At 35.7% G+C, this 11,076-nt stretch overlaps 1 protein-coding gene across 2 annotated transcripts; it reads right to left on the bottom strand.

The window, feature by feature from the left end:
* Positions 1–1,049: 1,049 nt before the first annotated feature.
* On the bottom strand, positions 1,050–4,703 carry LOC139898782 (double-stranded RNA-binding protein 8-like). Of its 2 annotated transcripts, none has more exons than XM_071881553.1 (3): positions 4,474–4,703; positions 3,061–3,323; positions 1,050–1,871 (listed from the first exon to the last, which is right to left on the bottom strand). In XM_071881553.1, the coding sequence occupies exons 1-3, from the start codon at positions 4,490–4,492 to the stop codon at positions 1,221–1,223; spliced, it is 933 nt and encodes a 310-aa protein (XP_071737654.1). In that variant the 5' UTR covers positions 4,493–4,703; the 3' UTR covers positions 1,050–1,220. The 2 variants fall into 2 exon arrangements, with proteins under 2 accessions (XP_071737654.1, XP_071737653.1); XM_071881552.1 differs by having other exon boundaries at positions 3,061–3,332.
* Positions 4,704–11,076: the final 6,373 nt, after the last annotated feature.

The raw sequence follows: 11,076 nt of genomic DNA on the forward strand, positions 1-11,076 counted from the left end.
GTCATGGATTTTTGAATGTCCATGATGTACAAAGGACAACGTTGTGACTAGGGATGACAATGGCCACCCGATCCAGTGGATATCCACCTAATCCACCCGCTTCATGATGTATATGGATGAACCTAAATGGATATGAATACGGATATGGATGAACCTAAATGGATTTGGATATAGATATAACTGAAAAGTTTCATCCATGGATATATCCATTAACACCCCGAATACATATAAAATACGTAAATATAGATATATGCTTACATATTTACTGTCACAAATGCATTTACCATTAAATTTACATGATGATTTTACCTTGTAACGAAATAACTATGATATATTACAATAAAACACGTATATCTAACAAAATAAACTTACAAATTACATATTTAATTTTCATAATATATGTTTAATAGTGAATTCAACAAACTGTATTCTATCTTCGGCAAAGATTACACATTCTTGTTGATAGATTTTAATTATGTCATGTTATATTTAATTTTGCTATACTACATTTTTGTTTTCATCGCATATTAAGAAATATTATAACATTTTTTTAATATCCAATTGATATCCATTAACCTGCTTAATCTAGTAGATATGGATATGGATGAATGAAATGAAATTAAATGGATATGGATATGAACGAACAAAATCTAAATGATATGGATATGGATACAGCATCACCCGATCCATATATGGTCCTTTATCATCCCTAGCTCTGACCACATCAACAATCATTTCGAATTTCAATTTATATTTAAGCGATTTCGTCGTTGTGAAAAGTTAGGGTTTTGATTTTGAAAATGATTTGAAAAGTGTTGTGAACATGTCTATCACAAAGGTACAAATAAAATATAGATGGACAAATATGCCTCACTTGCAAGTGACGTGACCAAAGTCAAGAAGAAAAAAAAGAATTAAGGCCAAATACGTGAATAACGTGATTTGATACAAACTTTAGAGACCAAAGGCGTAATTCTATCTATTCTTTAATATCGTCGTGTTCATAAATCTAGAGGGGAGGATCAACCAAGTACTGAGAATAGTATTATATCGGTTCATTAATTCTTAATTCAGAATAGCATTTCGCATGGTTCATTAATTCGCCTACATTAGTTGTTACTTTTGATAATAGCACAAGTACAAATCACACCCAATAACTTTTGAATTGCTCAAAATCTCCCTCAACTCATGGAAACAATTTTATGTTCAAAAAGTGAATTTTAAACATCACTTGGATTGCTGCGCAGAAATGACTCACCCGGTTTGCTACATGGAACCGACTCACCCGGTTTGCTACATGGACCCGTCTCACTCGGGAAGCTACATGGACCCGACTCAACCGAGTTGCTACATGGACCCGACTCGCTCGGGTTGCTACAACGAACCAAAACACATTCCCCATTTGTCTTCAGTTTTGTTACTTCACCATGAGAAGAATCATCTAGCTTCACCTCAACAACTTCACCAGGTTTTCGAAAATTCTTCTTTCGTCTCTTAGGAAACTTATTATTTTTCTTCCTTTTATTTCTCTTCACTTTGTCCTGTACTTCCACCACAGGTCGCTCGGGTTCCTTCCTTTTAGTGGGGACCACTGTGTATATGGAATCCGTATCGGATGTCTCTGGTTTTTCGTTTGGCTCAGGTGCGCTCATTTGTATTGCCAAAAGAGCGGTTCTTGCCGCTTTCAGTTCAGCTTCCTTTTTTGTCTTTGCTGCTGTGCCGATATATTTAATTCCTCCTATGTCAACTGTGCAAGAAAACAGGGAATCTCGGCCCTTTGTTGCGTCACTTGTGCAGACGTAAGATGGGATCGCGTAATTCATCTTTTGTGCATATTCTTGAAGTAGGTTCTTGCATAATCCAGTTTCATGCTACAAAAGTACGGAAGAATACAGTTAGAAGAAGAGAAAAACAAGGTCAGAGTTGTGCAAATAGAAGGAATAACAGAAACGAAATTCCCCATCTGAGCCACAAAAACAAACTATAACTGTCTGAATGGTTTAAGAGAAGATAAAGAAACTGAGAATCATTTCCGCAAACACCTATAGATTATGATCTAGAGCACAACCCGTAAATTATTTAAGCTGGTCATTTAGTTTTATAGCTCTAATAGCCAAGTAAAGCTTTAAGAAATTTTTTCCTATATATGGACCACTTGCACGTGTACAACAATAAATGCTCCAGTAATCTATCTGTCTGCTATTACGATAACTTCAGGGAAGGAAATAAAACTTGTGAACTGAAAAACAGGCCTAACCAATAATAATGGATGAAGCACCTGCACTAGTTCTCCCTACCCAGTCTCACACAATTGGATCACAAGTCTTAAGCCAAATACGAGCACAGACAGGCAGACTAGAGAGGTTTTAAGATAGAATTGAGATAAATTGTGCTATGCATTTAAGACAAATAAACCGAACAAAGAACTTTTTCCAATTTCAAGATTGATATGCACATTGTGTTTTGACTTTCGCCAAAGGCACTAGATAAGTACATCATAATGTAATATATAGGCTAGTGATAGTAGATCCATGCTGAACCAAAGTCTTTTGAACTTATTAGATTGAGTATTCGTTGGGAAATAATAAGATATCAGGATTCAAAGATATAGTTAAATTGATAATAGTTGCAAATTTACATGTGTAAAACGGGTAAATGGATAAGTTTTCCCTATTCAGTCTACCTGAAAAATGGAAGTATTTTTTACTCAGTGTACGTCGGGTAATCCAGTGACCGTTTCCGACCCTTTTCCCATTTAAACTCGAGACCACTCATTGAGTCATTAGACATAACTTATACATGCTAGATATATGGATTCTAGACTCATCTATTACATATTTCTCTGAGCAATTATCTTTCTATTTATAAGTGGAGCCTCAAAATTAAGTTTCACGTGAAACTGATCATGTTTTCGCTTTTACATATGGTCAACAATAAGAGGATTTTTTGGTATTGCAGCTAGGGAAATAAACAAGACTTATGAAAGAGGATATAACAATAAATTTATAAGCATGGTAAGTTTCACTCTATTGATGCAATAATTGGCAAAGAAATACTTACTATGGGATGAGAAACGATTATATCTGTAGCCCCAGATTTAGAAATTTCAATAAGAGCAACTTCTGCAGCAGATTGTTCAGACGCCTTCCGATTTAAAAACCCGGTCAGAGAATCGTATGTTTTCTCGTTTATGACCACAGATGACCTGAATACCGGCTGGTGCGAAGGACCTTCCTTGATAGTATGATACGTAGGTGTAGTGAGTCCTGCCTTTTGAGCATACTCTTGCAACCGACTTTTGAATACATAACAATTTGACACACCTACAACATCTGACGTTACTTTAACTGAAATCAGAGGGTTAAGTAGTTGAAAAAAGCTTAAAGATTGTCAGACAGATTGAACATCACAAAATAGAAATCTATTAATTTTGCAAAAACCGACATATTTTTTTGCACATTGTTCATCATAGCTTTTGAAAGGCCAAGCATCCTTAAAAGTTACTTTCTTAACTATTTCTCATGCCTTATTTATCACAAGGTTACAAAAATTGTTATTCGGGGATTAATCGGTTGGGACTTTGGAGGGAGTAATCGGCAATTAGGAGATTAATCGGGTTATACTTTTTTACATTTAAATAATATATTTCAAAATTATATGTGTAAATATAGAATAAAACCACAAACATAAACATAAACTTTAACCTAATTGTCTGAATTCGTTCAATTTGTTCAAAAACTCTAAAATTCAAGTTTAAAGTTATGTTAATATGTTGAGCAATTTTGTTGACCGACTTTGATCAACAAATCCGATTTTGACCCATTAACTGACGTTGACCGATTAGTTTAGCGGATTATACAAAATCGAATCAGACTGTTCTTAAAAAGGAGTAATGGTGGATTAATTGGGAGTAATCGGGGCTTTTTACAACAAGGCTATCAGGTATTCACAATTATACAGGTCCCTGAAGTAATTAAAGCACTTTGTCAAAATATATTTTCAATATCCAATTATAGTTTTATCTCTAACCATTTTACATAGAGCATAGGTTCAAGAAAACTAGTAGAGAACAATATTCCATAACTACAAACTTCTTATAGCATATTATAATTTCGAATAAACGTTTAGACAACAATACACATAATCCTCCTCCACTAACTAAATCTATACACCAATTACATAAACAATTAAACAGAGTACAGAAACTCACAAAGATATCATTTGATCCTTGAAAATTAAACCGATTATATCATCCTAAACACATATGCAATTAATTAATCTCTAATTAACTAGTTCCGGAATCAATATATCAACAATTTACTAAAATTAACTAGTTCCGGAATCAATATATCAACAATTTACTAAAATTAACTAGTTCCGGAATCAATATATCAACAATTTACTAAAAATAAGTAATAATCAAAATTAAAGAAATATATCAGTAGCGATCACGATTGATAAACAGGAACTTACTCTGGTGTTGCTCCTCCATGTACCTGTACTCCAATTGATAGAGAAAAAGAAGAAATTAGAGTATGCTTATGAAATGAAACCCTAGGAAGACGGAGGTAGGAAGGCAACACGCAAAAGTGATGTAATGCGAATGAATTGGAGTGAAATTTTGGGGAAAAGGGTTTATCGCGCGAATAAACCCTAGGGATGCGCTAGGGGTCAGGGGATATTGATTGATAGAGATGTTTACTTTCTTTTGCTTCTTTTGTTTAACAGACTTACAGTCTGATGTATTTTTTGTACTGAGTAACGTGCTTTAAGTCGCTCAGTTTACTTTTCTAACACTCGCTGTTAATTTTATTTTCTTTTCGATTTATATAATTAATACCACAATTTTTTTTTGAACAGTTTTGCGGGCTTCGGGTTTGGTGAATGGAAAATTGATGAAGGCGGCTTACGCGGCTTTTGATACTATGATGAAGCGTATGGCTGAAAGCAAACCGATTACGGTTAATAATTCTGGTGAGATCCCCCGTTTGCCGGTTAAAAATGCGCATCATCAAAAGCGTAAAAAGAAATTGATTCAAGGTGTTGAAAGGGAAGAATTCGGAGTATTCATCAAGAACATTTGATTTCGTTTTCATGTTTTCGTAGTACACTTTGGTTTCATGGATCGCTTCTTTGTTTGTAGCTTAGTATAGTGGTTTTATGTTTGATTTAGGTTAGGTGAGACTCGGTATAGATAGTTCATTTGTTAATCGCTCTCTAGGTACGAGCCTCACCGGGGTTTTTTCCTGTTGTATCTCTTGTTGATTTCGTTTTCATTTCGAAAACGTTATTCGTATTTATATAAGTCTTCGTTATTTCGCCAAAAAAAAAAAGTTATTGGGATCACTCGAGGGGGACTAAACCACCCGTTGCGATCATCTCCCGTTTCGACTATGCCGATGCAGCGATAATAACTCCGCCCCCATCGCTGCCCGGGAGGAAACCTTGAAACCGATCCAAGGGCACGACCAAGTAAAAACCCCCTCCCTTTTACCCCCCAAAAGATATGGGAAAGGTGTCATGGGTGGAACCTTCATGGCAGAGATGAAATTGTATTTTTTAATATGTAGCCAACGGGTAATAATTTCTGTATTTTGTACTAATTTAATTTTATTTTATTTTATTTTATTTTATTTGTGACCTATGGACTGCACGCATAAAACATGCATTATTTTTACAATAAGATGCTCAACTTTCTCCGTCAAGAAGTATCAACTAATAACAAAACAAACCGCTCAACATTATGCGTAAACTGTGCAGACCGCTTCAAATGCATAAGTCATTAATATCTGAGTATAAAGCAATGAACAGCACACACGCCACGTCAGCATAAAACTCAAAGTCAGTTACGTATTTTTCGCAAGAATCGATGAATGATAACACGATACGTGTCTCCGAACAATTCGGAGACCCAGAAGCCTATAAACAGGGACTTGTATAAAGATACAATGGAGGCCAAAACCCCACTGATCGCACAACCTATTAGGTTCAAACTGGCCCATGAATTGCTCGAATGACTTTAACCCACAGATAATACACTAATGTTACTTTTGTAAAAGAGCATGATTGAATGAAATGATGCTTTCAACCTCTAAACCTCCATTGTCTTGTGATGTCATAACCTGATTTCATTTTGCCCGTGACATCTTAGGTGAATTTGAAGAACCTCACAAAAATAATGTATGCACAAAGACCTTCGATAACATTTATATCTCCGGCACTTTGATAACTACATATAGTAGATCTTGGGACTTATGAGAATTATTTGTACGAGTTAAACGACTTAACTTTTCAATTCGATAGTCCGCTTTGAAATAGATCAATTAGAATATTCTAATCACCAATTAGGTTCACATTCGAACCTATAGGCAAACCTAAATATGAAAAAGAAAAGGAACCAGTTGTATATCCAGAAGTGCTAGCCATATCAACATCATTTTCATTTAACTGCTAATAAAAAAACATTGGACTTGGAAACTTTGATCTTGAGAACCGAAGCCATGTAGAGAACGTGTAAGATTATGAGAATATCAATCATATCCTCACTATTCCAACCAAAATAAAGTGAAATGAAAGACGAATATAATTAATAAAAGATGCAAATGAGCTTAGTACCCACTTATGAACAATGCAATCGGGCCAAAACGACATTTATTAAAACTCAAATGACAAAAGTTTTCATGGGATTTAGTATGTATACTAATAATACTAATAATAATAATAATAATACTAATACTAATAATAATAATTACCACATCGTCGGCATTAAAAGTTGAGACATGGTTATATGCGGCTCAGCACTTGCAGAGTTGTACCCCATGAATAAGCCGATCATTTACGGCCTGTTGGAGACATCTATCACAATTATGAAGATGAAGAGGGTAAACTGAGAGGGTCACCTTAACATAAACTACGACGAACTGTAAATTAGAGCTCCCGTTTATCTGGTGTAATTCAGAGAATACAAGATTATGAGAATTAACTTGAAATCATTTCTTTATCACTCTACCTATTATAACCGGTTATACGGGTATTTATAGACCCGGTGAATACAAGAACAACTGCCAATTTAATGCTTCTCCTAACTAATACCAACAACAGAATTAAATTCCACCGCCTATATTAAATGCACCGAATGCAACAGTGCACCGACTATATTAAATGATATACATCTACCTACGTATTTATCTACGTATTCTAACACTCCCTCTCAAGCTGGAGCATAGATATTGATCATGCCCAGCTTGCCACAAAACCGACGGATACAATTTCCATGTAATGCTTTGGTGAAGATATCAGCCAACTGTTCATTACTTTTGATATGAGATATTATGATAATCTCTTCTTCTAACTTTTCTCGAGTGAAATGACAATCAATTTCGATATGTTTGGTTCTTTCATGAAAGACATGATTGTTAGCAATATGAATGGCAGCTTTGTTATCACACCACAAGTTCATCGATTCAGTTTGAGCAAATCCAATCTCGCCAAGAAGATTACGAACCCATATAAATTTACACGTAGTCTGTGCCATGGCTCGATACTCAGATTCAACACTTGAACGAGATGCTACATTCTATTTCTTACTTTTCCAGGATACAAGATTTCCTTCAACAAAGACACAGTAACCTGTTGTAGACCGTCTGGTTGCAGGATCACCATTATAATCAGCATCAGAATACCCCTCAACGGTGTGATGTCCATGATTCTGGTATAAGATACCACGACCTAGTGTGCCTTTCAAGTATTTTAAGATATGAGTGATAGCATCCCAATGTGAGGTTCTTGGGGATGATAAGAACTGACTAACAACACTCACAGGGAAAGAAATATTAGGACGGGTGAGCGTAAGGTAATTCAACTTGCCGACAATTCTTCTATACTTTTCTGGGTTCATAAGTAATTCTCCGTCGTCCATGGTTAATTTTGTATTCGGTATCATAGGTCCTTCACAAGGTTTTGCTTCAATCAAACCAGAGTCACTAAGCACATCTAGACAATACTTTCTCTGAGACAAAAAAATGCCTTTTTTGTTTCGAGAGACTTCAATACCAAGAAAATACTTCAAAGAGCCTAGATCCTTTGTTTGAAACCGAGTTTTTAGAAATGTTTTCAATTTGTCAATCCCTTCTTTATCACTTCCAGTGATTACAATATCATCCACATAAACCACAAGTAAAATACACCCGGACTGGGACGAAGTGAAGAATACCGAGTGGTCATAAGCACTTCTTCTTAAACCAAAGTCCCTTAATACAGCATTGAACTTCCCAAACCAGGCACAAGGGGATTGCTTCAAACCATATATTGCTTTTTGTAGTTTACATACTTTACCATACTCCCCCTGAGCAATAAATCCAGGTGGTTGCTCCATGTAGACTTCTTCTTGCAAATCTCCATGTAAAAATGCATTCTTAACGTCAAGTTGATGAAGAGTCCACTGATACGTAGCAGCTAAAGAAACAAATAATCTGATGGATGTGAGTTTAGCTACAGGAGAAAATGTCTCAGAATAATCCACCCCATATGTTTGAGCATAACCTTTAGCAACTAACCGAGCTTTCAACCGTGCTAAAGAACCGTCAGGATTAACCTTTATCGTGAAGACCCACTTACAACCAATTGCTTTTTTTGAAACAGGTAAGTCAACTAAGGCTCAAGTGCCATTATGATCAAGAGCATTCATTTCCTCAATCATAGCGGCACGCCATCCAGGATGAGCTAAAGCTTCACCAACAGTTTTTGGAATAGTGACAGAGTCTAGAGTAGCAACAAAAGCGCGAGAAGATACGGACAATTTATCATAAGAGACAAAGGAAGCAATAGGATAAGTACATGTACGTTTACCTTTTCGAAGAGCAATGGGTATATCGGAATCTGAAATTTCACTTGGTGACTCTCTGGAATGATTTAGATTGTCAGGAATATCACCAGAAACATCACTTGATGACTCACCGGAAGGATCTATCGACGATGATTGTGGTACAGGAGCGGCCTCTGATGTAGGACGGGGACGCCGATTGTATATGTAACATCCCGCCTTTTTCCGGTTACTTTCCGTTTAACTATTTTAAAGTCCGTTATATATTTATAACATCTTTCGTTAATACGCGTTTTAAATTATCTCGATTAGGTAATTCACGCACCCGATTCAAACTTGAGGGACTAAACTTGCCAAAATTCCAAAATGGTGACTAGGTCAAAGGAGTCAAACTCCTCTCATCCATTCATTTCATCTTCTCCATCTTTCTTCTTCTTCTTTTTCTCTCAAAAACACTAACAAGAATTCATCATCTAAATTCGGATTAGGAAGTTAGCAACAAAACAAATTACAAATTCGTGATCCTTGCATCTTCCTCTTCGATTCCATACCGATTTCATTACATTTGGGTAACTTTCTAAAATCACTAGATTTTGTGTTCTTGATGTTTTTAACTTATAAAAGTGTTAATTAGTGTCTATGGCTCAAGTCTAACATGAATATATGAATTGTATGCTCGATCTTGTTGTTTTGAAGTAACTAGCATGAACTTGAATTTTGGTGTGTTGTTCTTGAGTTTTGGATGATCATATGTTGTTAGATGTTAAAAGTTCATGTTCTAATTGTGTTCCTAGTATCACTAGCTTCAATTTAATGTGTAGGTTGCTTTAGAAAAATTCATGAACTTGATTTATGATTTTGGTGAATTTGAGTTAGGGTTTGATGAACTTGAAATGGACTTTTAATGCATTGAATGCCATGGATTATTATTGGTAAGTGTTTAGTTGGATTGTATGCTTGATTACCTTCGAAACGGCATATCATTCATGTAAATTGGTTGCCCGAATCATTGAATTGCATTTATGAACTTGTATGCGGTTAATGTTAAGAATTAGATGCAGTTTTGGTTGTTGTAATAGGTAGATTGATTGATGAAATGTGTTTAGTTGTTTTCCTCGTCAAATTACCTTCCCAACGGTATAAGATACTTGTCTTGATTGTTTGCGGATCATAAATTGTGTTTGTTTGGATTTTGGTTCGTGCACTTGAGACTTTCAGCAAACAGAACCTGAATACTAATCTGGACGCCGTCCAGATATTAGGACGTCGTCCAGTTCTTCGATACTGGACGCCGTCCAGATATTGGGACGCCGTCCAGTCCTTTAATACTGGACGCCGTCCAGAAAATCTGGACGCCGTCCAGTTACACTTGAAGTTTCTGTTTCGTTTTACCATTTTTTCGAAAAATGTTTACTATGCTACGCACCTCCGATTCACATGTAACTTGTTCTAACGTGCTCATATATGATTAAAAACCTCAGAGAAATAGTTCGGGACCCGACCCAAACGTGTTGACTTTTTCGTTGACTTTGACCCGACCAAGTTGACTTTTAATCAAACTTAACCAAATGTTTGTGCAAATCGTTCTAACATGCTTTTATACTCGTATCTTGCATGAAACATGACAATTTGACTCACATGTTGTAGTATTCGAGTCGTAACGAGCCATAGGACTAATTGAACATCTTTGACCTATCGTGTTTACCGTTATTGATACAACCTATTGTTTAGGTCAAGACTAGCATTGTTCTTTGCACACGTTTACTTGTTGAAGTACTTTACTACTCGTGCACTCAAGGTGAGATCATAGTCCCACTTTTACTCTTTTGAAACTTACATTTGGGATGAGAAAACATAAACGTTCCTTTTTGACTAAGTGAACACAAGTACAGAAAAACAAACATTCTACATACGAGTTTAGAACAAAAATTCTCAATTCGATTATCATTAGTTACACTTGCCGGGTGTAAGCGAGAACTTATGTTATATGGCCATATGGGTTTGACAAACCCTCATTCAAACGGTTCGCTACCGTTTACGAATGAAATATATTTTCGAGAAACAGTGTATGTTCTAGCACTAAGGTGATGGGGTTCTATGGAAGGAATGTTAAGCATTGATAATTGGGTGCTCGTGATAACAAATTTTTGGAATGGTTAACTATTATTGAAATGTTATAAATCTTGTGGTTCATTTGTACTTACTTACTTAAACCTATGATTTCACCAACGTTTTCGTTGACAGATTTCTATGTT

This window comes from Rutidosis leptorrhynchoides, chromosome 3 (genome assembly GCF_046630445.1).
Source record: "Rutidosis leptorrhynchoides isolate AG116_Rl617_1_P2 chromosome 3, CSIRO_AGI_Rlap_v1, whole genome shotgun sequence".
NCBI lineage: Eukaryota > Viridiplantae > Streptophyta > Magnoliopsida > Asterales > Asteraceae > Rutidosis > Rutidosis leptorrhynchoides.

Coding starts and splice junctions, on each gene's coding strand:
- LOC139898782 (XM_071881552.1), bottom strand. Junction 1,872..3,060: donor TAATCGTTTCTCATCCCATA/GTAAGTATTTCT, acceptor GTACTTTTGTAG/CATGAAACTGGATTATGCAA.